This window comes from Aspergillus foveolatus, assembly GCF_047715535.1.
Source record: "Aspergillus foveolatus strain CBS 279.81 unplaced genomic scaffold BDW70scaffold_40, whole genome shotgun sequence".
NCBI lineage: Eukaryota > Fungi > Ascomycota > Eurotiomycetes > Eurotiales > Aspergillaceae > Aspergillus > Aspergillus foveolatus.
In genome coordinates, this window is record NW_027396104.1 from 201507 (window position 1) to 228701 (window position 27195).

At 51.3% G+C, this 27195-nt stretch overlaps 8 protein-coding genes across 8 annotated transcripts; 5 read left to right on the top strand and 3 right to left on the bottom strand.

Moving 5' to 3' along the window:
* Positions 1–118: 118 nt before the first annotated feature.
* BDW70DRAFT_140129 (sulfite reductase subunit alpha) lies at positions 119–3656 on the top strand. The gene has a single exon (XM_073737546.1). The coding sequence runs from the start codon at positions 263–265 to the stop codon at positions 3398–3400; it is 3138 nt and encodes a 1045-aa protein (XP_073594162.1). The 5' UTR covers positions 119–262; the 3' UTR covers positions 3401–3656.
* A 125-nt stretch (positions 3657–3781) lies between these two features.
* BDW70DRAFT_140131 (tRNA methyltransferase TRM7) lies at positions 3782–5118 on the bottom strand. The gene has a single exon (XM_073737547.1). The coding sequence runs from the start codon at positions 5081–5083 to the stop codon at positions 3821–3823; it is 1263 nt and encodes a 420-aa protein (XP_073594163.1). The 5' UTR covers positions 5084–5118; the 3' UTR covers positions 3782–3820.
* Positions 5119–5288: 170 nt separating this feature from the next.
* On the top strand, positions 5289–7803 carry mak5 (ATP-dependent RNA helicase MAK5). The gene is made up of 3 exons (XM_073742720.1): positions 5289–5574; positions 5624–6829; positions 6880–7803. The coding sequence occupies exons 1-3, from the start codon at positions 5323–5325 to the stop codon at positions 7732–7734; spliced, it is 2313 nt and encodes a 770-aa protein (XP_073594164.1). The 5' UTR covers positions 5289–5322; the 3' UTR covers positions 7735–7803.
* Positions 7804–8982: 1179 nt separating this feature from the next.
* On the top strand, positions 8983–10800 carry BDW70DRAFT_151773 (Zn(II)2Cys6 transcription factor domain-containing protein; the record flags this gene model as incomplete). Its single annotated transcript, XM_073739345.1, has 5 exons — positions 8983–9056; positions 9110–9154; positions 9204–10581; positions 10618–10721; positions 10755–10800. The coding sequence occupies 5 exons, from the start codon at positions 8983–8985 to the stop codon at positions 10798–10800; spliced, it is 1647 nt and encodes a 548-aa protein (XP_073594165.1).
* A 39-nt stretch (positions 10801–10839) lies between these two features.
* BDW70DRAFT_161809 (cytochrome P450) lies at positions 10840–12871 on the bottom strand (the record flags this gene model as incomplete). The annotated part of the gene is made up of 4 exons (XM_073741033.1): positions 10840–11400; positions 11449–12276; positions 12339–12373; positions 12472–12871. 4 exons carry the CDS (start codon positions 12869–12871, stop codon positions 10840–10842), a joined length of 1824 nt encoding a protein of 607 aa, XP_073594166.1.
* Positions 12872–15650: 2779 nt separating this feature from the next.
* Positions 15651–16749, top strand: BDW70DRAFT_169592 (PaaI family thioesterase; the record flags this gene model as incomplete). The annotated part of the gene is made up of 2 exons (XM_073742721.1): positions 15651–16436; positions 16498–16749. 2 exons carry the CDS (start codon positions 15651–15653, stop codon positions 16522–16524), a joined length of 813 nt encoding a protein of 270 aa, XP_073594167.1. The 3' UTR covers positions 16525–16749.
* On the bottom strand, positions 16591–23288 carry BDW70DRAFT_85117 (HECT-type E3 ubiquitin transferase UFD4). The gene is made up of 8 exons (XM_073745026.1): positions 23149–23288; positions 22550–22871; positions 22396–22490; positions 21669–22315; positions 19927–21577; positions 17433–19874; positions 17232–17381; positions 16591–17171 (listed from the first exon to the last, which is right to left on the bottom strand). Exons 2-8 carry the CDS (start codon positions 22840–22842, stop codon positions 16975–16977), a joined length of 5475 nt encoding a protein of 1824 aa, XP_073594168.1. The 5' UTR covers positions 22843–22871; positions 23149–23288; the 3' UTR covers positions 16591–16974.
* Positions 23289–25057: 1769 nt separating this feature from the next.
* On the top strand, positions 25058–26275 carry BDW70DRAFT_85130 (nicotinamide/nicotinic acid mononucleotide adenylyltransferase). Its single transcript, XM_073745027.1, has 3 exons — positions 25058–25480; positions 25542–25815; positions 25866–26275. The coding sequence occupies exons 1-3, from the start codon at positions 25176–25178 to the stop codon at positions 26142–26144; spliced, it is 858 nt and encodes a 285-aa protein (XP_073594169.1). The 5' UTR covers positions 25058–25175; the 3' UTR covers positions 26145–26275.
* Positions 26276–27195: the final 920 nt, after the last annotated feature.

A 27195-nucleotide genomic window follows, 5' to 3' on the forward strand; every position in this document is an offset into this window, starting at 1 on the left:
GGCCGAAAGCGGAGACTTTCTGCCCCAATTTGCCGCCTTAAGGTTTCGTGATAAGAAATTGCGTGATCGCCACTAATCCTTTTCGGGTATAACCCCTGGCACTTTTTTATGGAGGACTATATCGTGCCGCCTCCTCCAGGGCCTTTTCTTCCTTTTCCTCCTAGTAAGTGCTCATTTCTCTTCTTTTCTTCTTGTCATTGTTTCTTCCTGTTCCTTGAGATAGCAGATACTCGATCTGGTGTCTGAGCAGGAATCATTCACAATGGGCTCTTCTTCACCGGCGCTCTCGACTCTCGCCGGTCCTACATATGTGACCGCCCAGACCCTAATTCAGCAGGTCGCTTACGCCCTTAGCGATAAAGTCTTCTCCTACTCACCGGAGTCGTTCGACTTGGACGCCGCCATCCGCGAATGGGCCTCGAAGCAGGAACTCAATGCTAATGGCGAGGCTCCGGCCGTCCAGGCCATGGAGACTCGCCAGGGTGCCGGAAACATCGCTCTCGGATACCTCTTCTCCCAGGACTTCGACCTGAAGAAGCGCCATGTTCCTCAGGGTATTGTCGCCTCCTCTGCGACTTTGCCGTACATGCGCGCGGCCCTGGAACAGCTTTCTTTGCTATACTCAGTCGCTAGCCCCGTTGCTGCACACGTCGCTGCGGTTGACTACGCCGGAGAGGATGGACTGGTCTCTGACTACGTTTCTGCGCTGTCTCTCGCCGAGGAGCTTGGTCTCGGTCTCGTCTCGAGCGCGTCTGCCCATGAATCTCAGCACATGGCCCTTCTTACTACATTGCTTGCCTCTGTTCTGCCCTCCATCCACATCTACGATGGTGTCCGCGTGGGCCGTGACAACACTCGCGTCATTGACGTCCTTGATCAGGCTGGTCTCGGCCGCGTTTACGAGACCGTTCGCAAGATGTTGGACGACCAGCGCAGCCGCCACCTCGATAGCCAGGGCAAATTGCTTGAGCTGATTCGCTCGTTGAACGGAGAGCTAGGCACCGACTATGGTGCTTTCGAGTACCACGGCCATACCGAACCTACGTCCGTCTTGGTTGCTTTCGGTACCATTGAAGCCTCTCTTACTGCTCAGGTTGCTCGTTCTTTGGCCAAGGACGGTGTCCGTGTCGGTGTTGTTAATGTTCGCGTTTACCGTCCCTTCGTCGAGGAGGAGTTCTTGAGGGTCCTTCCTAAGTCTGTGAAGACTGTTGGCGTCCTCGGCCAGGTCGCCAACGAACAGGCTGTGCAAGAGCCAGGCGTCCGTTCCACTCTTTACGAGGACGTTTTTGCGGCCCTTACATTTGCCACCGACCGCGAGCAGGCGCCTTCTTGCATCGACATCAAGTACGCTCGTTCTCAGCGCTGGGACTTGATCAACATTGCCGCTTCCTTCCAGCTTGTGTCAGACAAGCCTATTGTCCAGGTGGACAGCACTGTTGAGCCTCTTCAGCTTTTGGACCCTGCGACTGTCCAGGAGTTCACATTCTGGGACGTTGACACTTCCGCCGCTGTCGACGCCGCCACCCTTCTCTCACAGGCCTTGGCCGCTGATTCGGCGAGCAACATCACCACCAGCAAGGCGTTTGACAACCTGATTCAGGGAGGTGCTGTTCGTGTGGACATTCGCAAGAGCTCAAAGACTCTGGATGCTCCATACCCGGTCAATGCAGCTGACACTGCATACATCGGTAACGTTAAGCTGCTTAGCGAAATCGATATTCTCTCTTCGGTCAAGAACAATGGCAAGGTCATTCTGAACGTTGCCGGTGTAAAGGGTGACGAGCTGGAGAAGAAGCTGCCTGCCGCCTTCAAGCAGGCCGTTGCTGAGCGCGGAATTGGGCTTCACCACCTTGATGCGTCTGTTATCGAAGATCCTGCTCTTGAGCCCCTGGCTTTGCAGGTCGCTTTCTTGCACGTGGCTCTTCCCGCCATTGAGGAGTCTGCCTTCAAGAAGCTCGCTGCCATCTCAGGCAATGCCGATTCTCTGGACAAGGTCAGCAAGGGTCTGGAGAATATCCTCCTACAGGCCGAAATCCCCGAGTCATGGAAGTCCCCTGAGGAGGGTGCTGAGGTAGCTCAACTCGTCAAAGACTTGAAGCCTAACAGCTTCGTACCTTTCGACAAGGACGAGAATGAGCCTGCTACGTTCCTCAAGGACTGGCAAACTGTTGCAAAGGGTCTGGCCTTCAAGGAAGCCTATGGTGCGCAGAATGCACTTCGCCCTGACCTCCCTACCAAGACCTTCACCGTTCACGTCAAGGAGAACCGCCGCCTCACCCCTGTTACTTATGATCGTAACATCTTCCACATCGAGTTCGATCTGGGTGACTCTGGTCTCACTTACGACATCGGTGAGGCCCTGGGCGTGCACTGCGAGAACGACCCGGAGGACGTTTTGAAATTCATCAAGTTCTACGGTCTTAACGCCGACGATGTCGTTGAAGTTCCTAGCCGTGAGGATCCCACCGTTCTCGAGAACCGCACCGTTTACCAGGCTCTTATGCAGAACGTCGACATTTTCGGTCGTCCTCCTAAGCGATTCTACGAGGCCCTCGCTGAGTTTGCCTCCGACGAGAAGGAGAAGAAGGACCTCCTCACCCTTGGTGGCCCCGAAGGAGCGGTCGAATTCAAGCGGCGTGCCGAAGTCGACACCGTCACCTACGCTGACATTCTGCTCGAGTACCCCTCCGCCCACCCTGACTTCCACGACCTCATCCGCATCGTCTCCCCATTGAAGCGCCGCGAGTACTCCATTGCCTCATGCCAAAAGGTCACACCTAATATCGTCGCCCTCATGATTGTCGTCGTCAACTGGGTGGACCCCCGCGGCCGCGACCGCTTCGGTATCTCTACCCGCTATCTTAGCCGCCTCCAACCCGGCACCCCGGTCACTGTCAGCGTCAAGTCCAGCGTCATGAAGCTTCCCCCCAAGTCTACCCAGCCCATCATCATGGCTGGTCTGGGTACCGGTCTTGCCCCCTTCCGCGCCTTCGTGCAGCACCGCGCTCTCGAAAAGGCACAGGGCAAGGAGATCGGCTCCGTTCTGCTCTACATGGGCTCGCGCCACCAGCGCGAAGAATACTGCTATGGTGAGGAATGGGAGGCTTACCAGGAAGCTGGCGTTATTACTCTTCTCGGTTGTGCTTTCTCCCGTGACCAGCCGCAGAAGATTTACATCCAGGACCGCATGCGCGAGACCATACCAGAGATCGTGCAGGCTTACATCCGCGAGGAGGGATCCTTCTACCTCTGCGGCCCTACTTGGCCCGTTCCGGATGTTACGGCTGTGCTTGAGGAGGCTATTGCCATTGAAGCCAAGAACACTGGCAAAAAGATTGAGCCCCGGAAGGAGATTGAGAAGTTGAAGGATGAGGAGAGATATGTGCTTGAGGTTTATTAAGCTAAATGCTGATTGCAATCCTTGTACATGCATCATGACCTGTCTATACTGTTGTTCTTAGCGCATCCCCGATGACATGACTCACTTGATAGACGTATATACCGTGCATCCTTTGCGACTCTTTGGCTATTTTAGATCGTGTTTATGAACGACAAAATGTTATGAGTTCAATCAATACCATTATATGTTGACTACTTCGTCGATTTATAACAAAAATTGGTCCCGTCAGACCCTTTTGTGAAATGGCGGTTTCGACTTTGTTGAGGTCGGCTTCAAACACCTGGGTATCCTCTATTTCTATGTAAATACTTGTAAGCCTTAACTGTACCATCCAATAATATTCTATAATTGAAAACCCAGATTAAAGATGAATAAGAAAAAGTCACAATGGCAACTACATGACCAAACCGGCTAACACGATCACGCCCGTCCCATAGTCCCCAATTTCGTCTTGCCATACGCACCACCTTTCTCCTTCCTCAGCTCAAGTGCACGCCGATATGGCGGTGCCATGGGTGGTTGTACAGGATCCAAGTTAACATAATCAGGGGGCAGCGTGTATGATGCATCGGAATCCCAAGCAGAGAGGTCACCACATGCAATGAACGAGGGGATCCACCTGTTCTCTGCAGCGAACTTCTGGGGATTGTTAAAGAGGGGTTCTGGCGTTGTTGAGTCGCCAGAGTCCTTGTGTAATAAACGAGTTTGCGCATCTCTCGTTGCAGAGTCTGATGACGTGATAACGGACTTCTTTGTGTTCGGCTTCTCTTCTGGTACTTCGACGGCAATGTTCCCATCCGCTGATACGGGCTGCGGGATTGCTGCGCCGCCGAAGAGAGGATTTTTCAGGGTGTCCATGCCAAGCAAGGTATCGTGAATGGCCGGTGGGATGAAACCCTCGCAGACGATAAAGGCCTCCAGAGAACTGGCGCGACTACTCCTTGGCTTCGCGACGCTTACACGCTCGAAGACAGTCCGGAGCTGGGAATAGAGGAGATCTACGTCGCGGTCACGGAAGATCTTGGCAACGAACTTGCCCCCTGGTCGGAGGACGCCTAGAGCTAGGTTGAGTGCGGAATAGAGGAGTTGGGACTGGATGTAAATGTCTAAATCGTGAAGACCAGTAACGTCAGGAGCACCATCGGAGATAACAAGGTCGACTGGATGTGGCTGGCGGACTGCATGCGGCGTGGAAGATGTAGAGTCGTAGGCTTCGGGATCTAGGGCTTGTAGGAGAAGAGGGATTGTGGAGGGGTGAGTGATGTCGGCTTGGAGGGTCGTAATGCCTTGGAGGGGTGCCATAGGCTGCAGGTCTATAGAAACAATTTTGACGTTCTTCCGCGGCTTCAATGCGGTTGAGTCTGTGTTGTCTGCGTCCTGGTTCGCAGTCGGTGCATCTCCGTCTAAGTTCTCCAATGCCGCCTGTTCCTTGCGTCTTTTCTCGACCCAGGATCTGCGGCCAAAGCTCTCGCCTTTGATCAGTACTCGGCTGAGAACCTGACTCCAACTACCGGGCGCAGCGCAAAGGTCGACAACCCGGGTCACTTTCTCCGGATTCTCATGCTCGAATAGATCAAATTGCTCGTCGATCTGGATGAGTTTAAAAGCGGATCGCGCGCGCCAGTTTTGCTCCTTCGCGAGACGGTAGTACGCATCGCGCTTGTCCTTCGAGGACTTTCCCATGGCGACTGCGTTATCTTTGATTCCCAATGGGCGACAAAAATGAATAGAGCAGGGGTCTGAGGGGACAATTGCGATTTCTTTTGGTGCGTGGGGCTGGCGATAAGATTGGAGCTAAGAAATAGAAAGCGGTGTGATTATTCTGCCGCCTTTTTTTCTGCTCCAAAAATCGAACTCGCCGAACGAATAACATCCTTCACTGATCTTCTTTGACTTAATATCACCTTTGTCTCTTATATAATATGGGCCAGAAGCGGCAGCGTGACCAGAAAGGTCCGGCTCTGCATGTCAGAAAGCGAAAGAGGACCGGGAAGCCGACCAATGTGGCCGAGAAAGAGTCCGAGCCGGAAGTTGTTGTCGGAGTGGACGATCTCGATTGGAAGGAGGTAGCGCTGCCTGACCGACTTGATAACTTTGAGGGTTTCTTTGGACTGGAGGAAATCGAAGGAGTGGATATTGTTCGGCCGCAGGGTAATGGACAGCTTCGATTCAAGGTATGTTCTTGACGCGCAGTCTCGGACAGTTCCCAGCTGACCATTTTAGTCTGCCCCAGGAAAGCCGGGGAAATCCATTCTTAAGAAGCCTACACCGAAATCAGAAGAAACTGAGTTTGACGATGAATGGAATGGTTTCAGCGACGAGGAATCAGAGAAGAAGGAGGGCGCCTCGACAGTAAATGAAGTGTCCAAACCGGCAGATGTGAACCGAAAAAAAGGAAAAGAGGTTAAGAATCAGAAGGATATCAAGGCAAAAGAGCCTAAGAAGAAGTTGAAGGAGCAGAAAGAAAAGGACGGAGCGCAGGCACAGGACCGCAACATTAAATCTGGGCTTTCATTCGCTGCTCTAGAAGACGAAGCAGATGATGATGGTGCGGATATTTCTGCCTGGGAACCTCTTGGTTTATCTCCGGAGACCCTCACCAGTTTGTCAAAATTGAAGTTCAGCACCCCAACCTCAGTTCAGAAGTCATGCATACCCCCAATTCTGGATGGCCATGATGTTATCGGCAAAGCCTCAACGGGTTCAGGAAAGACCCTGGCCTTTGGCTTACCAATTTTGGAACATTATCTTGAACAAGAGAGAAGAAAAACTGCTGACTCTGAGGAGGAGAAGGAGAAGATCCCAATTGCATTGATCCTGTCGCCGACCCGAGAGCTCGCGCATCAGCTCCAGAAGCATATTTATGGTCTCATCTCGAACGCACCTGGAGTTAATGCTCGAACGGCGCTTTTGACTGGCGGTCTCTCCGTGCAGAAGCAGCAAAGGCTACTTGAGACGGCCGACATTGTTATTGGTACCCCCGGTCGAGTTTGGGAAGTCCTTCGCACGGGACAGGGCCTGATCCGGAGAATGCAAGGCATCAAATTCCTTGTTATTGACGAGGCCGATAGGCTTCTGAGTGAAGGTCACTTTAAGGAGGTCGAGGATATCCTAAGCTCGCTTGACCGCGTTGAGGATGGAGATCCGCCCGAGGAAGAAGACGACTCGTCCAAAGAGAACGTTGGTCCTGGTATCGAGAGACAGACTTTGGTTTTCTCTGCTACTTTTCACCGTGATTTGCAGCAGAAACTTGCAGGAAAAGGCAAGTGGACGGGCGGAGACATCATGAACAAGAAGGAATCGATGGAGTACCTCCTGCAGAAGTTGAACTTCAGAGAGGAGAAACCCAAGTTCATCGACGTCAACCCTGTCTCACAGATGGCTGAGGGGCTCAAGGAGGGAATTGTGGAATGTCCCGCAATGGAGAAGGTTGGTCCCACCAGTACACTGATTTGTGATTCTTTGCTGATACAGTTCAGGATCTTTACTTATACACACTGCTTCTCTACCACCCCAAACACCGCACACTAGTCTTCACAAACTCCATTTCCGCAGTTCGACGCATAACGCAACTTCTTCAAACGCTACAACTTCCCGCCCTGGCACTCCATTCATCAATGGCCCAAAAGGCCCGTCTACGTTCCGTTGAACGTTTCTCATCCTCAACCGCGAACCCAGGCACAATCCTCGTCGCCACTGACGTTGCGGCGCGCGGTCTCGATATCAAGGGCATCGATTTTGTCATACACTACCACGCCCCGCGCACCGCAGACACCTATGTCCACCGATCCGGCCGTACAGCTCGTGCGGGCGCCTCCGGAAAGAGCGTTATTATCTGCTCTCCAGAGGAGATGGTCGGGGTGGTTCGTCTAGCCGCCAAAGTCCATGCCAACATGGCCAATGGCAAGAAGCTGCCACTTGAGTCTCTAGAACTAGATCGCCGTATCGTCTCGCGAGTTAGGCAACGCGTCGTCCTTGCCGCCCGCATCACCGATTCCAACATCGCGAAAGAAAAGATCACCACGGAGGACAACTGGCTCCGGAACGCTGCTGAAGACCTCGGTGTCGAGTATGACAGTGACGAATTCGACCAGGCCAAGGGATGGGGTCGCGGGCGTGGTCGTGGACGGCAAGAACGTGACCGACAGGTCGGCAGCACATCCAAGGCTGAGCTGGCCGGTCTTCGTGCCGAGTTGAAGGAACTCCTATCCCAGCGGGTGAACCTTGGAGTCAGCGAGCGGTATCTCACTTCCGGACGGGTTGATATTGAGGCTCTGCTACGTGGGGAGGGTAACAACTCTTTCCTGGGCCAGGTTGATCCCCTGGGTTTCTAATCAATTTGTAGACTACCTAACGTGTTTTATGATACCTCTCAGTATTGAGCTCAATGCAGTATGCAGTACATATATTGAAATACTCGTAAGCAGTTCGTAAACTGTCTCTACAAGCATGATACGACTAGTTTCATATTCACGGATTACAAACCCGGTGCCTGAGTATCCCTTTAGCTGATGCCTTCGACGCACTATATATCCACCATCAAGGCCTGGCCCCGACCATCTTTATCCTGATGTTTCCTTTGCCGGTTTCGCGAGTGGTCACATCCTTCCCCATCGCCGGCGGATTGCCCACCAGTCAGAAGTCGCTTGCTTGTATTCACTACAATTTTCGAATGCGTGCCTGAGAAATCCACTGTAAACCCACGTTGCGCACTCACTTCTCGTTGATTCAGCTCACATCTCAAGCCATCTTCTGACGTTACCCTCGTCAACAGATTCATATCTGCAGACATTACTTTTCAAATTCTCGTAATTGAGGAACTCGCTTACAGAAAGACGGTCCAGTCTGAGTGTTCTGAGAGGTCTGCCTATTGTGTTCGATGCGCTGGTTGGACTTCATTTTGCCTTTGCGCGTCGGGTACCGTATGGGGAAGGCAAAGATGAGGTTTACGGCAGGAATGAAGTGGAATAAAGCCATTGTTTTCCTTTTCTAAATACTTGGATCAGATATTGAGCTTTTTCTCCAATCGAATGGGAAGTGATTATGAAGTCAAATGAGATTAGAAGGGAGTTGTATGTGTTGTGAATGCTCAGAGGGGAAAGGGCAGAAGGAAGCTGTATCAACTACACGGACGTAGCCTACTAAGGATCGGATGCCATATGACGATTGATTCTCTATCTTGTTGACGATAGATCTCTTCTCTCTCATGTGTACTACGATATGAAGAGGGGTCAGATATTAGGCCGCTTATATCACTTGGCGTAAGTCAGGCCTCATCGTGTACACCTGGTGTACATGATGGTCACATGATATATTCATATCAGTATGGGATATCTTAGGAAAATATATTTCCTGCATAATACCTACAGTGCAGAACAGCTCCCGCCAAAACAATTTCCCCTCTGACTTCTCTCATTGTCTCGATCTTCAGAAATCAGTTAGTTTAAAACACAATAAAAGAATTACGACTTAGATAGGCTGGCAGGGGTGCAACCAGCGAACACGTGACCGTTGAGGAACCAAGTCTAATTCGAGGTGCGTCTTACGATGTTCTCTTTCCAAACCTCCCTCGACGCTTCAAGATGGAGAAAAACGCTCGTGGCTCGAGATCTCGAGCGAGTAGACCTAAAGTTCGGACGGGATGCATCACCTGCAAGTGAGTCAACGTCGGGCCTTAAGTCAAATCACGGCGACACTGACCTATACGAGGATACGGAGAGTCAAATGTGATGAAGGCAAACCATCGTGCCAACGGTAAGATGCTGGTACCCACACGCAGATCACGGTCCGCTGATAATCTCAGCTGTCTAAGCACGGGACGAAAGTGTGACGGCTATGCTCGACGACCGTCTACAACAAGTGAAGGACTGCCGCAGGAACTGGCCGTGTCCACAACAGCAATCTCGGCTACTGAGACGCAAGCACTTGAGTTCTTCTTCTGCATAACCTCATCTTGCCTCGCTGGCTTCCTAGACAGCGCATTTTGGAGACGGAGCGTTCTCCAGCTTAGCCTTTCGGAGCCATCAATACGCCTGGCAATAGCTGCCTTGGGTTCTATGCATGAATCTGAAGCATCTGCTCATACGGGAAATGCGCCTGCGTACCAAGCCGCTATCCAGCTGTATAGCCGAGCGATCCGCTCCACGATTGATAAGGCGTCGACCGGCAGCCTTGCTACTTCTGTTACTGTAATGGCTAGCATTCTATTCACGTGCTTTGAATTCCTTCGTCGAGACCCTGCCGCCGCTGCAACTCACATTCGAAGCGGGATAAACATCGTACGAGACTGGCGCAATACAAGTCGAGCCCGACACCAAGGTCCTTGGGGTCGGAACTATCAATCCTATGAAGCATATTTCATTGAGACGGAGCTCGCCCCAATTTTGACCCTGTTTAATTTGAATGCTCTGGAATTCAACGAGTTTCCGCGGAGCAGGATCATTCTTAACGCAGTCGACAACCGCGGCCCGCGCCTGGCAGGCCGGTTTGAGACACTGCAGGAAGCGAGAGTTGCGTTTGTGGACTTGGTCACCGCATCCACAGATCTTTTCCAACGGTTGGATCATGATGTTGAGTCCGGAGAAGTTCCCTCTCCAGATGCTTTGGCTGCGTCAGAGGGGCTTCGTGAGGGATTCAGCCGCTGGAAAACTAGTTTCGATGATCTACTCGCGCGCCGCGAGTCGACTTGGAGCAAAGAAGAGCGCGACGCAGCAGCTGTCATCTGTATTTCACGTCTTGGGGCAGAATTCGGGCTTGCTACATACGGTATCTCGAAAGAATGTGATTGGGATCACCGTTTAGAAGACTACAAAGAAATCTGCCATATTGCTGAGTCATTACTTTCCGATCCCACTCACTATCCTAATGAGCTTTCCAAGTCCCTCAGTCTAGACCTGGGCCTAATTTACCCTCTGCATGCTGTCGCCTGGAAATGCCGCCATCCGCGCGTGCGTCGGAAAGGACTAGAGCTACTCCTTAAAGCTCCGAGGCGAGAGTGGCTTCTGGATACTCGACAATACCATGCCGTCTTTTTGCACATTATGAGATTGGAAGAAGAAGCCATTGGCAGACCTGAGAGCGAAATTCTAGCGGCAAATATTCTTCCACCGGAGCACGCGCGGATCCATGATTTCCACTGCGTTCCCCAGCCAGGGGTTAGCGATGACGTCTCTCGCCATGCTGTTACTTTCCGAACAAAACCTAACGGTCTCGACAAGCCATGGAAGTATACCACGCACTACCTCCATTTACCAATGTCGGTCACTGGCGGATTACCGCCTTCGAACCTGTTTTCTTGCCGACGATGGGCTTCGGCGGAGATGTCAAATCCCCAAACTGCGCGGATGCTAAAGAGTATTGTATTCGGGGAGTTTCTAAAACAAGATGATTTAACTGATTAGAGTGGCTATCTGATCACTGGAAGGACGGCATACGCAAGGTTAAGCGTCGTCTTCCGCAGCTACACCCGTCCTTCTCACAAAAGTTAGCGGCACCACACCTCCCAGTGCCAATGTGAGCGACGTTGAGCTTTCGCGCAAAGCTTTCTCTACCCGTTTCCTTGCATCCTCTTCGGTCTCCTGTCCCACTCTAACCAGCGTCACTCGATATCGGTGGAAGAGGACAGCGAGTGTAGCAATAAACTCCACCTGGGCAAACTTCCTCCCCATGCATGCTCTCAAGCCGTCGCTGAAAGGAATGAATGCGCCTCGGACAGGCTTATGAACGTTAGGCGACTCCAGCCCTGGCCCAGAAAGCCCTCCAGCGCTGGCGTTTCTTGCAAGAAAACTGTCAGCGTTGCGTTTGTCCCAACGACGAGGATCGAAACTGTCCGCGTCAGGGCCCCAGTATGCTTCTGAGTAGTGGAGGGCATTGGCGTTGAGATTGACTCGCACATTTGGGGGCAGGCAATGCCGTTCACCCTTATAGGTAATTTCCGCCATTTGTGTTGTCGTCAATTTGGGAATACTTACAACCGGCGGGTACAAACGAAGGGCCTCAAGCTATGTCCGTTAGCGAGTGTGGAATATATTGAGGGAGATTGGACTTACCATAATACACAGTGGAGTGACCAGTCTCGGGAAGACCGTCGAATACTCCCACTCAGCTGGGTCAGCGGGCTGATCACGCAAAGCCTCTTCCAATTCCGCATACAATCTTTCCTGAACATCTTGGTGGATAGCAAGTAGAGGCAACGCAAAGCGCATGGTTGTCGCGGTTGTCTCATGGCCCGCAAGCGAGAATATGTATGTGTTACCTAGGATCTCTGCATTGGAGAGACCAGGGCCAGAGCCAGAGTTCCGTATATTTTGTTCCTCTCTTCGCGCGGCAACAAGCCTTCCCAGCAGGTTATGCTTCTCATGTTCAGAATTTTCGGTGACTTCGATCAACGCATGCAAGTATTTCTTCAGGTCCTCATGTGCCGCAAATTCTGTTTTGAAGAATGGCACTAACATGCGCGGAATCCACTTCGGCAGGAGTCCATTTGCGATAAAGACAGACATCATAGATCGATTCATATACTCCATCACGCCGCGGAATGTGAAATGGTATCCTGGCGCGGGGGTGGCTGCATCTCTGAATAGGTCCTCCGCGCTATCCTTGTCGCGCTCAGCTGCGGCTGATGTCGCTGGTCTATAGGGAAGCCTAACCCCAAAACCGGCACTGCATATGATATTCAGCGAGAGCTTGAGGATGTCCTCTCGTACATCTGGGACTGTGAAACGATCACTTCCATTGGAAATGTTGAATTTCTTTTCCCAGTACGCCGTCATCTCCTGCGCCTGGATGGCACTCTCCTGCCAGACGAGACCGTTGTTCTTGTCGTTGAATGCAGCCGCTGAGTACCGATGATGATAGGCCCATTCGCTTCCTTCAGACTACCTCGGCGAATAAGCAGTTAATTTCTGATATGGTCGCCAGAAAGGGCAGCGAGACTCACAGTAAACACGTTACGTCCATACATCTCGAACGCCTCTGTCCGGGTCATGTCAGCAATCAGCACGAAGCATCTACTTACGCTCCCATCTCGAGCCCACAACGAGAAGGAACAAAGCGGACCGAGTAGTACGTACCCAAATGCTTAACAGGCTTCACAAACCCTTTCCTCTCCTTAACGACCTGGCTCACAACCTCCGCATCGCCCACATGGCAACTGATCAATCCCGGCGTAACAGAGAGGTAGACACCACCGTACTTTCTTGCCAGTCGATCCTTGACATCCCATCTTCCCCTGAAGACCGCATCCGCGATGTAGTCCGCGATATTGGTGGGTAGCCAGTACCGACGAATATGATTGAACCAGCGGGATTCAAAGAGCGCGATATAGAGTAGATTGGCTTCGGATACAGGGAAGAAAACGCGCGGGAGAGAGGGGCATGTTTTGTAGACGAGGTGGAGGTTGGAGAGGAAGGAGAAGGCTGAGTGGGTTATGTAGATTAGAGCTGTTGCGAGCGGGATTGTGAAGATGAGCATTCTGTGATGTGAGAAGTGTTTATGTATATAGTATCATCTGATTGAGCAGGTGGAAAGAAAGAATAGGAAGGCAATCATGTTCCAACGAGGAATTGAGACTTTATATCTACGAAGGACTAGCTAGGTACGTTGACTATAGTTAATTAGGTATATGACTTGGACGAGATAAGTCGGAGGCTCGTAAAAAACCCACCCGGTACGAGCGGGCCAATCATAATTCATTACTCCACTCCGTACATACAAGGCATCAGTATCGCGAGTATAGCCCTACTGGAATCTTTCAAGTAAGAACAAGAAGGTATCCTCGTTTTAGCTCGTCAGGAAAAAGAACAGTGATAGGGCTTTGCAGAGGAAGCCTCATCGTGTCTGTCTCGAGTTAACACAGAATCAGCGTAAGACTGCCGACTTCCGCCACTCCCTCACTTTATTCTCATGGTCAATTCATATTGCAATTCCATCCGAGCTGTAAGAATTACTGCAAGTATAGTAATGGAAGCGGTCCTCCTCGGCGGCTTGTCGTATGGCAATCGAGGGGGTGGGAGGAAGCGGCTTAAAGACAGGGTGGTGTAAGTATTTGGGTGTAGTTCCGATGCCGTAATCTGACGCCTAAGTGGCCTACTGCCACCCAGGTTGGGAGAAAGGCATTCAATTGGGGCAAGAGGATCTTAATACCATCATCATCATTTTGCATTAACTTCGGTCAGTCGAGAGGTTCCTCATCTGCGGCAGTAAAGCTAGGCTGGCGTCAATATAGGGACCGAGAAGATTTGCAGTTTCCGATTGCTTCAATATCAGCTGCAGTTCCATGCTTCATTATCATTCTTTTCATCATTATCCGCGGGGCCTAGATCGCAGGATTCCTTGCTCGCTCCACGCATTTTGGGAGCTCACGGCCTGACGGTAGTGCCGTCTTAGGCCCTCATCGTTGGTCCGGTTGTTGGGGCAGGGTCGCTTCAGGGTCGATTCGTTCAGTTTAGCGCTAGAACATGCAGACATAGAGACTAAGGTTGGAAAGGTTAGACACAGGCATACACCCGGATTGAGGAGGGGTCAAAGAGACATCAAAGAGTGCGTGCACGTCTGCCGAAAGGGGACTCCATTCTCTGGGAGAATAATTTATTCAGGCCGATGAGTTCATCTGCGGTGGTGTCTTTCCAAAAAAAGCAGCAACTATCGACCCAGTAAGTTGGTCGCAAAACAAAGGGAGTTTAGGCAGTTTTGCAGCACGGCTAGGTTGTCGGCAATACAGTTTGTCTTATACTTGTGCTCAGCCTGCGCAGTAGTCCTTTGCGGAAGTAAACGATACTGGGTCGCGCTGAGTCTCCCATCGGAGCTGCTGTCCTAACCCCGTTCAGTGCTTTGATACCGGCGAATCACTTTCTCGATCGTTGTTTTCATGTCATTGACCTTGCTCTGATGCCGGGAAGGCATAGTCACCGGTGAGTGACCTACTCTGAGTGGCAGTTTACAAGCTCTCCGAGCCCATTGCTTCCTGTCAAACGGTGCGTCTGAAGCGGACATTTGTCTTCCTCGGGGAAAATGAATGAGCCTCTCGCGCATTGAATAGCATTCGACCTCAGAATTCAGAAATCTAAGCATAACCGTTGCTGTAGGTTCGTTGAGGAATTGGACCATGTCAGATGACGGTAATCATAGCAAGAGCGACTTGCTTTCTCCTGAGATATTCTCCACTCCCGGTAGCATTTGCGACTTCTACTGAGTTGGAAGATCGTGATTGCTTGAATGCGAAGGAGAAGGGGAGAGGAGTGGAGGGGAAAGGGAAGATGTGAGGCGTGAGCTGTGCGATGACCGAGATTGACACGCCGAGTACGAAAATTAGTTGGCTTTCCAGTCTCACTGAGCTATTCGTTCCGTTCCATTACAGAGATGGTTTATATGGCACTGCGCAGTTCGAGACCCTCAATTCTTTCTTAATCATTAAATATCACAGCGCTAGATCGGCAAAACCGAATGCCATGCTTGCGGCAATGTAGTCGTCCTGACCGTAGTGCAGCGTAGAGATACCTGACACCGGGTAGAGTACGTGCATTTTGGTTATAACATGCTACGAAGCAAAATATTCCCCCTTAATTTGGGGCCCTGGCAATGTTCGTTCTGGATGCCGAGGAGGCAATGATCGTCTCGGCAACTCGTGCAGCATCGGCCTCGAGATGAACCGCATCGGCATGCCGAGATCGCCACCACCTTCACCGTGAGTGCTTCGGCGCTGCGATCGCCGCATCCAGAACCAGATTAGAAAATAGTAATATAGCTCTCTGAAGTAAAGGAACTAGACCATTTGAGAACGCTCCTATTCTTTGAATTTCAGTCTGGGCCGGGCCAGCAGAAGTCAGGGCTTGTAGAGCGCAGACTAGTGCACTTGTACAGTTGCATTATTTAATTCTCAGATTCAAGCACATAACTTGTCAACTACAGAAAGGGTATGGCGACTACCGGCCACATAGGGCTAGGTACAGCACAGCCGATTTCGTCATAAGTGTCAAGATCTGGCCCGGGAACATGGCCTGCTCCACTTGGCGCCAATGTCCATCCCGATTCTCGGAATGATTTTTTTCTTGGTTTGTTGTACCTAAAGGCTTTCTTCTAATTTATTGGGAGTGCAGCTGGTTTTAAGAAGCTCAGACCGTCTTCGTTAGACCACGTCGAGTTCTGAGAGATACAAAGGACGAACACAATTCAAGACAGCTATACCGTACATATAGTGCAGTTGAAGTACACTACACATTCGGCATCAAAACACAACTCCCGACCAACAAACATGTCTACCATTCCACGATCCCTAGCTCGCTTTCTGCGCAGGCAGACACCGGCGCCAGTCAAGCATATCCTGACCCCAAACATCCCCATTCGCGCAGCGCAAACCGAAGCCGCACCTTCCGCGCTCAAAAACACACACCCACCCCCGTCTTTTCAACACCAGCATGCGCCCCAGCCCGGTACGCAAACAGCCACAGCAGCACAGACCCGGAATACCACAGACCTGACCACCCACCCGATCATCCAGCTCCTCCGTCAGGACTCGACGCTTAAAGAGACCCGGCCCCATCTCACAATGCCAGCCCACTTGCGGCCATCGCACTTCGTCGCAGGAACCCTCTCCGGCGGAACGAAGCTCACATCGCCGCCATACATGTTCTTATCGCGACACGCACCGGCTCAATCTGCAGAAGACATATTGTCAACCGGGCCGCGCCAAAGCCGCGCCGTGACCGTCTTCCACACTGGCCGGGACATGTGCGGACACCCTGGGTACGTGCACGGCGGGTTCTTATCTGTCATGTTTGATGAGGTGTTTGCACATTGCGTGTCGCAGTCTTTTCGGAGCGGAACAGGGATGACGGCGAATTTGAATGTGGATTACCGGAAGCCCGCACTGCCGGACAGGGTTTACGTGCTGAGGGCAGAAACAGTCAAGGTTGAGGGGAGGAAGGCGTGGGTTGAGGGAGTGATGAGGATGATGCCGGCAAAGAAGACGGCGAGTGAGGACGAGGCGGTACTTGTTGCGGAGGCGAGGGCTTTGTTCATTGAGCCCAAGTTTGCCGAGGTATGTTGTTGCTTCCCCTGTTTTTGTTTCGGTCATTTGTTCGGTTGCTGACGGGTGTTAGTCGATGGTGCCCGTTTACCGGAACTAGGGCTTACTGTGCCTTTTTGATACCCTATTTGTGAAGATTTGCGTATAGACTTGACATAGACATAGATATAGAGCGTAATAAGACACAACTTACCAATACAGGTTGAAGAACTAGCATTTCTATCTAGATAGCTATTGGATACCCCTTTTGGACTCCTTCCCAAGCTTAAGACTGAGCAAGGCGTTAAAGAATGAATAAAAAGACACCCGAATGCAAGAAACTCGCCAATCAAAACAAATTCACCCATGCGTTCATCATAGTTTACCGAATTCGGAGGTGAGAAGAGATCAGTTATAACATTCATCATCGTTCGTCCCTGGGCATTGCATTCTCTCTTTGCTGTATCTTCGACTCCATGTAGGGGTCGCAATGTCTGCCTTGTAGCCACAGTTTCACTTGCCGAAAGATTCAGGGTACAGGTGAAAGGTGGCTTGAGCATCAACAACCCCACTACGAAAGGTGGAATGCGCCTTGTCCTTCCTTGATCGCCACAGATAGACGCTCCCGGAGGACGTCCAGACTGCTGTAGTCGGGTAACTTCAAGTAGTTTACACAAGTCATGACACTGGGAAGGTAATCGTCAGGCAGGTAGGGCGGCTCGCTCGGGCGACAGACGACGGTGAAGATCGGCGTAAGACTCTTGAAGCCTAGAGCATGGTTAGTAAATGGAGTCCTCAGATGGCTGCGTGCTTCGTGTCTAAGCTTACCTCCAATTGGCAGTTTGGGGCTCCCAGTAACAAATTGAAGGAAGTCACGCCGTTGTTGCGTGTCTAGTTCACTCATCGTCTGTAGCAAGTTGCGCACGCTGCGACTGTCCATGTTGAAGCCGTGGTCCGCTTTGATAGAGTCCATCAGGGCTAAAGATAACGTTAGTACAATCAGCTTGTCTAGTCTAAATGGAGACTTACTCTCAATTGACCAGTCTTCCTCAGCCCTACCAAATAACATCGCCAGTTCATTCGGCGTGAAAGTCTGTAGAGCAGAATGCGGGAAGACTTGGGAGAAGCCCGTGCGGAAAGCTTCTACCTGTGCTTGTACGCCGCTGCCCAAGGTCATGTCCACAACTCTGTCGACATACAAGTCAACATTTTCGATCGTAACAGGGATATTCGAGCCATTCTTGATGAGTTCAATTGCAGGATATCCTGGAAGTGTGAAGTCCAGGCTCAAGTCCTCGACATGGACTCCATCAACCTCAATCGCCATCAGAGCTTGCGTCTTTTTGGCCTTAGGGAGGTTCTTTGCCTCCACAGCCTTTTTGGCATTGGCGAAGCGTTTCAGCAACAGCAGAGATTTGGCCAAATCTTGATCCACTGCTTTAACTGTACCAAGCGAAGGGGCTACTGGGGAAGAGGTGTCGGCGATCCGGAAGAAGGCGGGATTGAATGAGATGTCTATGATCCTCGAGTCCAACATCGAGCGAGCGACAAATTTCCCAAGGGTTTTGAACAACTGCAGTTGTTTTTTGCCAAATTCTGACGCGAGCTGTTCTTCGCTCAGCGGTGCAGGGAACAGACCACTGGTACCAAATGCGTATTCTTCAGCATCACCGCAATCATTTTCCCGCCACATCTTCAGTTTCTTCTTCGAGAACTCCTTAGAGACCGTCGAATAGAACTCAAGAGTGGGACCTAAGCCGGTTCCAACTTCTTCGAAATATTCAACCTCAAGCACACTGGGAGAGGAGCCGTAGAGTTCCATGACTTTCATGGCTGACTCGAGAATACGACTTCTTGAGATCCGTACTTTCTGTCTCTGCAAACGACCCAGCATTGGCCGATCATCTCGCCGCTGATCATGACGACTATCATCTCCCTGAGAGTTGTTCCATCGCATCATGGCCCGCGAATATCCAAAGGCGGTAGACTGAAGGAATAGATGCCGCGTCTCGAAAGGGAACAAAAAGGCGAAGGATCGCGCAAGGTCTTCGCTCCAGTCAGGCAGACAGCTGCTTGCAACAATTAAAGGCTCCTCCAGCTGTCTATTGAGTTTGGCGGTGAGCTTCGTGTTGATGAACTGCGCCAATGGCTCAGGCTTGAGGGCGATCAGATCTTTGGTCTCCGCGAGTATATCGTCGAGAGTTGTGTTCATGCCATGTAGGACACGAAGAAGGCGCAAGATTGAGGATGTGATATGATCTTGGTTGAGAGAGGACGGCATACCGCTGCTATTATCTTGTGAATTGGATCCGGATGCGCTGGCGGATATAGTAGACGGCTCTGCTGGTGGCGGCCCCGGTACCCGTCTAAAGGTAACCGTATGAACTGCGGACCACACATTCCGTCCGCTGGGGTCCAGGTGGCGACGATTATGATGAACAGCACGGTAGATCGTAGTGTCACTGGAAACAGACTGGCCGTCAATACTGAACTGAATGTGCCAGTCAGATGGGGCCGAAGCCATGGCGGCAGCATAAGAAAATGGGCGGCCAGCCATGCCCAGCGAGCCAGCACCCGCTGAATTTAATGAAGACCGGCGGGGCCCGGAGGATGACTTGGACACGGGTGTCGATTGCGACGGTGTAGATACCCGAGTGCCGTCTTCCTTGCGCGCAGTAACCTTGCCTGAAGATGCCACCTCCATGTTTACAGCGGACGGATCATGCACGTTCTCATCAGACATTTCTTCCTCAAGATCGTCCACAATGGCATTAAGCTCTTCATCATCCCCTTCGACATCGTCGTCATTATCGTCCTCACTCAGGTGGCGTTCGTCAGCGCACTCCAGTGGTTCATCCTCACGGCCGTTGTCATCAGGCTGCGGTTGAGACCGCTTAGATCTTGGGGTTACGTCCGGCCCACCAGCAGAGTTCTCCTTCGCGGTGGACTTAGACTCAGTAGTAGTGGATCTATTGGCGGGCCTACTACTACCAGAAGGCCGTGAAAGGTCGCTAGCGTCGGAGTTGTGATTTTCGGCCAACTGGTCCCTAAGACGCGCCGCATTCGCAATCTGCGACAAAATTGTTTCACGGCTCCGAGATGTCTTCGGCCTGTCAGAAAGGGCAATTCGGGGATGGAGGAAATCATCCAGAGCCTTGAAAGTCGCAATGGCGTGAATAGAAACCATGATGTTTCTGTAGGAGCGGGGTATATCGGAATCTTCATCAGCAACCAACTTCAGCCGGAGCTGTTTTCCAAGCATGTAGGCCGCGTTGTTGCGCGTGTTTTCCAGTGAATTGTGGCCGACAGTCATCACCTCGAAATGCTCTGTCCGGCTAAGAAGATCCTGCAGTTTATTCACCAACACCCCAAAGGGTGTCGTGGCCGTGCTCTGGCTTTGCGCCTTTTCGGAAATAGTCGAGCCCATGAACGCCTGAAGGAAGGCGCTGCGAGCTTCACGCATTGGGGTGGCTATAAAACCAGTTAGCGCAAAAAATCAAGCTTTAGAAGACGAATCACTCACAATTAAAATCGTCAAATACAGCTAGCAACGTATTAATGATCCCGGAGTTGAGGAGTTCCGAACTGGTGATACTTTCCAACGCATCACCTTCAAAATAGCTTGCCAGTTTTCGGAAAAGGTCAAGGCCCTCCCCATAATCACCGGGGCCGGAATAGCAGGCTTCGATTTCGGCAGCAAGTGCCTGTAGTTCGTTCAGAGTTTCCAAAGCCTTCTCTCGCATTTCTACTCCCTGACTGGATTCATACTGCTCCATGAAAGCACGTGCATGACGAATAACTGAATCATGCATCGCATCTTCCAACCTTGATGAATGTCCCCGACCAGAAGACGAAGAAGTCTCAGAATCTGAGATATCATCATTATCTTCATCCTGGTCTTCATCATTCTCTTCAGAATCATTGGCATCATCGTCTTCGCTGTCGCGATCATCTTCATCTTGGCTCTCCTCATCATCCGGATTTGTCTCAGTGTGACCGGCTAGCCGCACATTGGAGCTCTTGTCCTGGTGCGTGTCTTCTGAGGTGTCCATAATTGAAGCAGCTGGCGAGTCGCGGGAAGGCTTCGTGTCCTTCTCAGTAGATAACGGTTCTTTTGCAAGTTCGGCAATTTCTGATATCACGCCTTCGCGATGAAACTGATGTTGGTAGACATGCTCCAACCGCTGGAAAAGTAGCTCTGCGCAGCGAAGTGCTGATGATACTAGCGAAGGGTGATCCTTCTGAGACAAGATAGCTGCCAGGAAGGACGCATACTGCACTGATTGGAGAGCCTCCTCAATCAATGCGGGATCCAGATTTTGCAACATCTTGAGCTGCGCCACAAGAACCTTTTGGCGTACTTCCAGGTTGACTGTGCTAGAAAAAGCATCAGTGAGTGTGGGGAGCAAGACCAAGGCGAACCGTCTCAGCTCAGATTTACAGCCCATTAACAAAGACCGCCGCTTCTCAGCTAGTCCTTTCGATGAGGATGGCTTGGACCCCGATGCTGCAGCGACCTCGGGATTACCAGCGCCATGCGAGTATGGACGCTCGGGAACACCTGGTAGAAGCTCGCAAATAACATTCAGAGTTTCGGTAACTTGCTCCTTCGGCCGGTGAATCAAAGCCTGCATCACAAGTACGCTATCCATCTTGATAACTTGGTCGTCAAGGTTCTCTGGTGGCGAAACTCCAGTCAAGATCTGGTAGAGAGTGTCGACTACGTCCGTTTTCAGCAGTTCTACCGACAGCCGGGGGCTAGCTTTCGACGTAATTGCCAGAACTCGAAGGAATTGGGTATGGATGTGCGGCCCGATGAGGTTTGTCGTGCCTGGCAGAAGCAGACGGAGGACCGCCTTCAGCATCTCCGGGCTAATAAGCTCCTCAAGCTTCTCTGGTTTGTGTCTAAAGCTTTCCACTATCCGAGAAACACATAGGCAGCCTTGCTCAACGACCTTCGGATCATTGCTAGATAGAACGTTCAGGAGAATGGGCATGACATCTCGCACAACGGGGAAGGAGTCGTGCGGCAAATTTCGGCAACAATTGGCGGCCGTTGTCACTGCGGTACGCTGGGTACTCGTAGGGAAGAAGTCAAGGTATGTTAAGCATGCTGTCAAGCCTCCTTCCCGTACAATGGACGCCGGGAAGTCCACCGAAATCTTCGCTAATGTCTGTCGTAAGGTCAGCGACGTACTGTCAAAAATCAACGAAATACAGAGCATGAAGCACAAGAGTAGAAAAAGAAAAGGACAAAGGGCATACACTGAGAGCCTGCTCAGCCAGGTCAATGAACTGAATGTCCAGCAGTTTCTGGCACAGGATCGGTACGGCGCCGCCGTAAACGACATTGGCCACAGAGCCGCGTAAGGCCTCCATGAGGTTAGCCAAGCAACGGCAGGCAAGAAGCATTATTTCCGGATTTTCTTCCCCAAAATCATTTGGTTGCATGAGAGACACCAGCTCCTTCACGTAAGGATCAGGAGAAAACTGGCCAGATAGATTGTCTTCGTTCGATACAAGTAACAGATCCGAAAGCTCCTGAAGGGCGATAAGTTGAACTGACGGGTCATTCTTCATTCTCAAATTTTGGAGGATATCTCGTAGGCGGGATGACATGCCCGACATCATACCGCTAAGGGCACGAAGAGTACTCTGAAGTCCAAGGGAGCCTCGCGCTCCAAACAGACTGTTATGAAAAAGATCTCCATCATCTTCCTCTTCGTCCTCATCGTCGAGACCGGAAGGGTTCGTGCCATCATTGCTGTCACTTGGCGGGGAAGGCTCATGTTCCTCGCTTTTCTCCCGTTCTTCTAATTCGTCATCTGCCTCTTTCATAACGACATCTGGACGAGTTCTGGAGCGCTTCTTTTGCCGGTTCGGGGGAGGTGACTGAGTAGCTAAAGAACGGTCTTCGCATAGAATGTCAGTAAATAGACGCATTCTAAAAGCAGCAACGGAAGGTGAAAGTTCCTGCTCATGCAACTCTTACCTTGAGCCGATTTTCCATGGCGACTAGATTTCCTTCTTTGTTGTGGGGGCGAGGCCGGCTTCTTCGAGGATTCCTCCGCCGGATGTGACGACGGACTGCGAACAGAGAGCCAATCAGTAAACATATATCTTCCGCGCCAGAAGATCCAGCATACCCAGGGTGTGACATAATTGGGCGGTTTCGGGTACCACGACGAGAAGCTGCAGCAGAGGCGTTTGCCGCTCGTGGCGAAGGTGCACGCCGTTGTCGCTTGGACTTTCGATGGGGAGATTGATGACTATTTGGCCGCTCCGAGGAGTCCGGTGACCGACCGCGGCGTGCGGGAGCCTTTCGCTTTCGAGACGGGGCCGAACCAGCGGCTGGGGATGTAGGAGAGGGACCGGAACCGGCGGACGGGGGAGAATCTGCAGCTTGTCTCGCGACCGAGCGAGTGATTCTGGAGGACATGAGAAACTGGTCACTCACGAAGCACGATACTAGACGAAGGGTTCAGAGAAGACAGGGAAAAAGTGTGATCGCGGGGTAATGATGTTAGAAACAATTGACGGCGATCTTCATGAGGACATGTAAGCTCCAAGAGCTCCGTGGCTCCAGAGGTCCAAAGGAGCCGGTCTTCAATACTTGTTTGCCGAAACTCCGTCGGCGGGATACCGAAGCTGGGGTACCGGGATGGGGAAGGGAATGAACGGAACACAGAGCGTCGAAGAAAGAAGGCCAACGCGGGGTAGAAATGAGAAAGGATCTGGTATGTACCTGGCGGCAGTAGCGGAGGCACCAGCAGACGAGGGCAGTGCGCGAGAGTCCTCAAGAGGGTCCTGGCGGTGAATGTTGGGCCTTTGTCTGGCCATATGTTAATTGCTACGGGGAGCAGGGCAGAAGGGCTCGCTCGTCAGTCAGCGCCCATCAAACCCGCCATCCGTTACTCAGGTTGGATATCGAGCTGGTCGAGCGAGGCTGGTCCGTTTGTTCGCTTGAGCGGGCAGGAGGGGTGACTGATTGGCTTAAAGCGAATCGGGAGGAAACGAGTTACTTGCGTGAGGTGGTTGTAAGAATATGACAATATCAAAGGAAAGTCAAACAAGAGATGAAGAAGAAATGGAGACGACACAGGTGTGAGATGCAGGAGTAGGGACGCAGCAGTTGCGAGGTGTTGCAGAAATGAAGAAGCGATGGAAGCGATGAAGCGGAAGCCCGTCACTTGGGCGTTGGCGGTGGTGACGATGGCAGTCCCAGTCCGGAGAGCTACACACCACCAACGTGCAGCCACTAGTTCTTCTCGATCGCTACTCTCATTTTTCTACATAATTCAAGCGCTCATAACATTCGTCACAGGACAAGTTGATGGTGCTTGTCATGCTAAACGCTCCTTCACTGCTGCTCACGCGTCCCCAAACATTGATACCACGCAGACTTATATTCAGGGGACTGCACATTGCTGCTCTTGGCAGCCTAAGCTGATCTGCTATCGAGGTCCTTCACGACTCATATCTAAGATTTGCGTAGGCTATGAAGGTCGGGTCTAGTGCTTCCCAAGGTTCTCATGTCCTCTAGAATCACTCGCTTTGTTTTGCCGCGGCGCAAGGTACAGTATTCTGTTTGCTCTCCGCCAATGTTCGAAGGGCATACTGAGCTTGAACTGAAACGAGGGGAAGCTGGCAGTCAAGCTTACAAGACCAAAATACATTGACGGTGCAGATAGACAGGGCCGCCCGAAAACAGCTTGCCGCTTAATACATATCCTACTGCTTGGACGATTGGTTGTGGACGGTGTTGAACAGCCTCGCTGGACCAGCTCCCTTTCCACTATGGATAACGGCTTCATTCGCGCGACTGGCGAGCAAACCTTTCCATCTCGCTCAGAAGGTGCATATGGCAATTGACGAGCGACAGCAACTGGGTGCTGGATCGAATTCCCCGTCCGGTCACTCGCCGTGAGGGTCTACACGGAGCAGGAGGTTGTTGCTGGCACATAACCCTTATCACATAATCCTATCGTCGTCGCATTGGGTGTGAGAGGCTGTAAACTAGGGCTTCCTTCGGTCATTGAATCTGGATTGGCTATTGAGGTCCCGGACTCAAGCAGCTGGACTCCGGACGCTGTGTTTTTGCTGTCTCTGCCATGGAAGACTAGGTCAAAGGTGTATGGGAGCAGACTCCGAGTCAATGGCTGTAGACCACACCTCGGTCCTGGCTGGATAAAAAGGGACGGCTCCGTACCTAGATCCTATGTGGGGCATATAGTCCTCACCAGAGTCCGGTGATTAAACGCTGAATTCCTGTGATGAAGCAGAACCTCGGAGTATGCTCCGATGCCAGTACATTGAATTTTGTATGGATTCACGTGATTCTATCTTGCGTCCGCAACAGGTCCTTCGATACGGCTGAAAAAACATAGTACGTGATCCAGTGCCTATAGGCGAAACATTTTCGTACGGTTAGTTCCCAAGCCGCAATAGGTCAGCCTAGCATACGGAGAATAACGGTAAGGTCCTGAAAGAATGAGGGGATGTATTCTCCTTCTCCGAGGGCCAGAAGGGGAACAGGCCCGCACTGATCCGGCGAAAATTTCCCCTCTTTGAGTCTTCGCTCTCACTCTCCCCCACACGGCTGACTAACCTTCCATTCTTGCCCGCATCCAGCCAGCCTTTTGTCGGCGCTCTTGGTTCGAACTACTGTCATCTTCCCTTCTTCATCTTCATGCCGCCCCTGAACTGAAATATCCGTTCTCTTGCTCCTATTTACAGTTACTACGCGCAGATACGCTGCACAACCCCGCGATCATGACCGAATCCACCCAAGAACGGGGCAACGATGGCCAGCGGATGCCCCCCGCCCCGGCGACCCCCGTTGAGGATTACGTTTTCCCAGAATATCGCCTGAAGCGTGTGATGGATGACCCGGAAAAGACGCCGCTACTGCTTATAGCCTGCGGTTCATTCTCACCTATTACGTTCCTGCACCTGCGCATGTTCGAAATGGCCGCTGATTACGTCAAACTGAGCACCGATTTCGAAATCATTGGAGGTTATCTTTCGCCCGTCTCAGACGCCTACCGCAAGGCAGGTCTTGCGAGTGCCAATCACAGGTAGTTACTTTAACATACTTCTTCCATTATTACTATCCAGGACTGATTCGGCGGGCTTTAGAGTTGCAATGTGCCAACGAGCCGTGGACCAAACGTCAGACTGGATGATGGTGGATACATGGGAGCCGATGCATAAGGAGTACCAGCCAACTGCCATCGTACTGGATCATTTTGACTACGAAATCAACACTGTCCGCAAAGGTATTGATACCGGAAATGGCACTCGAAAGCGAGTGCAAGTCGTCTTACTGGCCGGGGCAGATTTGGTCCATACCATGTCTACGCCCGGAGTATGGAGTGAGAAGGATCTCGATCATATTCTTGGACAGTATGGGGTATGTTCTGTTGTATCTATCTTGAACTTCGCGCAAGCTAACTGGCCTAGACTTTCATCGTCGAGCGAAGCGGAACAGATATTGACGAGGCGCTCGCGGCATTGCAACCGTGGAAAAAGAATATCCATGTCATTCAACAACTCATTCAAAATGACGTTAGCAGCACCAAGATTCGCTTATTCCTCAGGCGAGACATGAGCGTACGCTACTTGATCCCTGACCCGGTGATTGAGTACATCTATGAAAACAACCTCTACATGGACGATGGTACGACACAACCGACGGCCGACAAGGGCAAAACACGAGAGGAGCCCGCGACTTCATATTAGCATTGCTCAAAAACTCAAACAAGGCCGCGCGACGACGTTATTGACCATTGCTGGTTTCACGAAGACATCAAACCGCCGGGCGAATGCAATCTTTGCGCTGTTCTGAGCATGCGCTGATTCAGGTAAGCCGCAAGTTGGGGGCGTATGTAATAATGAGCCCAACCATACGGGTTTGTTCCGGTCAAGTCGCTGCGATAAACGACACGCCTTATGACTGTCGTATCGACATGTCCCTCTCCGTGAGTCGGCCTACACAACAGTGATGCTAGCGATTCTTCTATTCCAAGCCCTCAACATATATGTGCAGCGGGCGAAGTTACGAAACCTCAACGGGCAGTCTAGTGCTGATTGCCTTGGCTTCTTCATCCTCATCCCGAGAGCCTGGTACGCCTCTCATGGGCACATGTCTGTTACGTCACACCGACCGTCTCACTATTACCGAGCGGACACTCACTCGCACCCAATTATTTTTAGAGCGTTTTCGTTCCCGTCTCTTACAAGTTATACCCTTCCCTTTTTTTTGTACCGATATCGATGACAGATAGAGTCCGGTAGAGCTAGACCCACAGCTGGAGCAACCGGCGAATGTATATACAAAGGGTCTTTCTGAAAACAAGTTTTCCTCAAGAGAAACCGAAAACCGACGATGAATAAGTAACCGAAGCCGCCTACCTAGGATAGGTGGCGAAAGTGGAAACAAAATTATAGTTTGTATGCTCTTCTATTGCATGAGATATAGTCGCCGTTCAGCCCCAAGAATGAAAATGCGGAACACAGTTGTCCTAAGGCTTGCCACCAAAGCAACCTTGGAGAAATCTAAAACGGCTATTTCGCCAATCATATGAGAAATGAAATCTAACTGAAGAGTCCGAGGACCTTATATGTGCATAAATGAGGATTGAGAGTGGCGGAACCGGTTCGGCTCGGCAAAAGCCGGAGAGCACAAAGTAGATAATGTAAACAAGCCAACACAGGCAGCGAAAAATAGGTCATACACATCGTGACATAATTAAATAAAAAAAAAAAAAAAAAGAGCCAGCGCGCAAGTAAA

Bases quoted from the DNA above. Each gene is read 5' to 3' on its own strand.
- BDW70DRAFT_140129 (XM_073737546.1), top strand. From the start codon at position 263: ATGGGCTCTTCTTCACCGGCGCTCTCGACTCTCGCCGGTCCTACATAT.
- BDW70DRAFT_140131 (XM_073737547.1), bottom strand. From the start codon at position 5,083: ATGGGAAAGTCCTCGAAGGACAAGCGCGATGCGTACTACCGTCTCGCG.
- mak5 (XM_073742720.1), top strand. From the start codon at position 5,323: ATGGGCCAGAAGCGGCAGCGTGACCAGAAAGGTCCGGCTCTGCATGTC. The intron at 5,575-5,623 runs GTATGTTCTTGA...TGACCATTTTAG, and splicing joins ATGGACAGCTTCGATTCAAG to TCTGCCCCAGGAAAGCCGGG. The intron at 6,830-6,879 runs GTTGGTCCCACC...GATACAGTTCAG, and splicing joins AATGTCCCGCAATGGAGAAG to GATCTTTACTTATACACACT.
- BDW70DRAFT_85117 (XM_073745026.1), bottom strand. From the start codon at position 22,842: ATGTCCTCCAGAATCACTCGCTCGGTCGCGAGACAAGCTGCAGATTCT. The intron at 19,875-19,926 runs GTGAGTGATTCG...CTGGTTTTATAG, and splicing joins TGTATTTGACGATTTTAATT to CCACCCCAATGCGTGAAGCT. The intron at 17,172-17,231 runs GTAAGCTTAGAC...ACCATGCTCTAG, and splicing joins CCCCAAACTGCCAATTGGAG to GCTTCAAGAGTCTTACGCCG.
- BDW70DRAFT_85130 (XM_073745027.1), top strand. From the start codon at position 25,176: ATGACCGAATCCACCCAAGAACGGGGCAACGATGGCCAGCGGATGCCC. The intron at 25,481-25,541 runs GTAGTTACTTTA...GGCGGGCTTTAG, and splicing joins CTTGCGAGTGCCAATCACAG to AGTTGCAATGTGCCAACGAG. The intron at 25,816-25,865 runs GTATGTTCTGTT...TAACTGGCCTAG, and splicing joins ATATTCTTGGACAGTATGGG to ACTTTCATCGTCGAGCGAAG.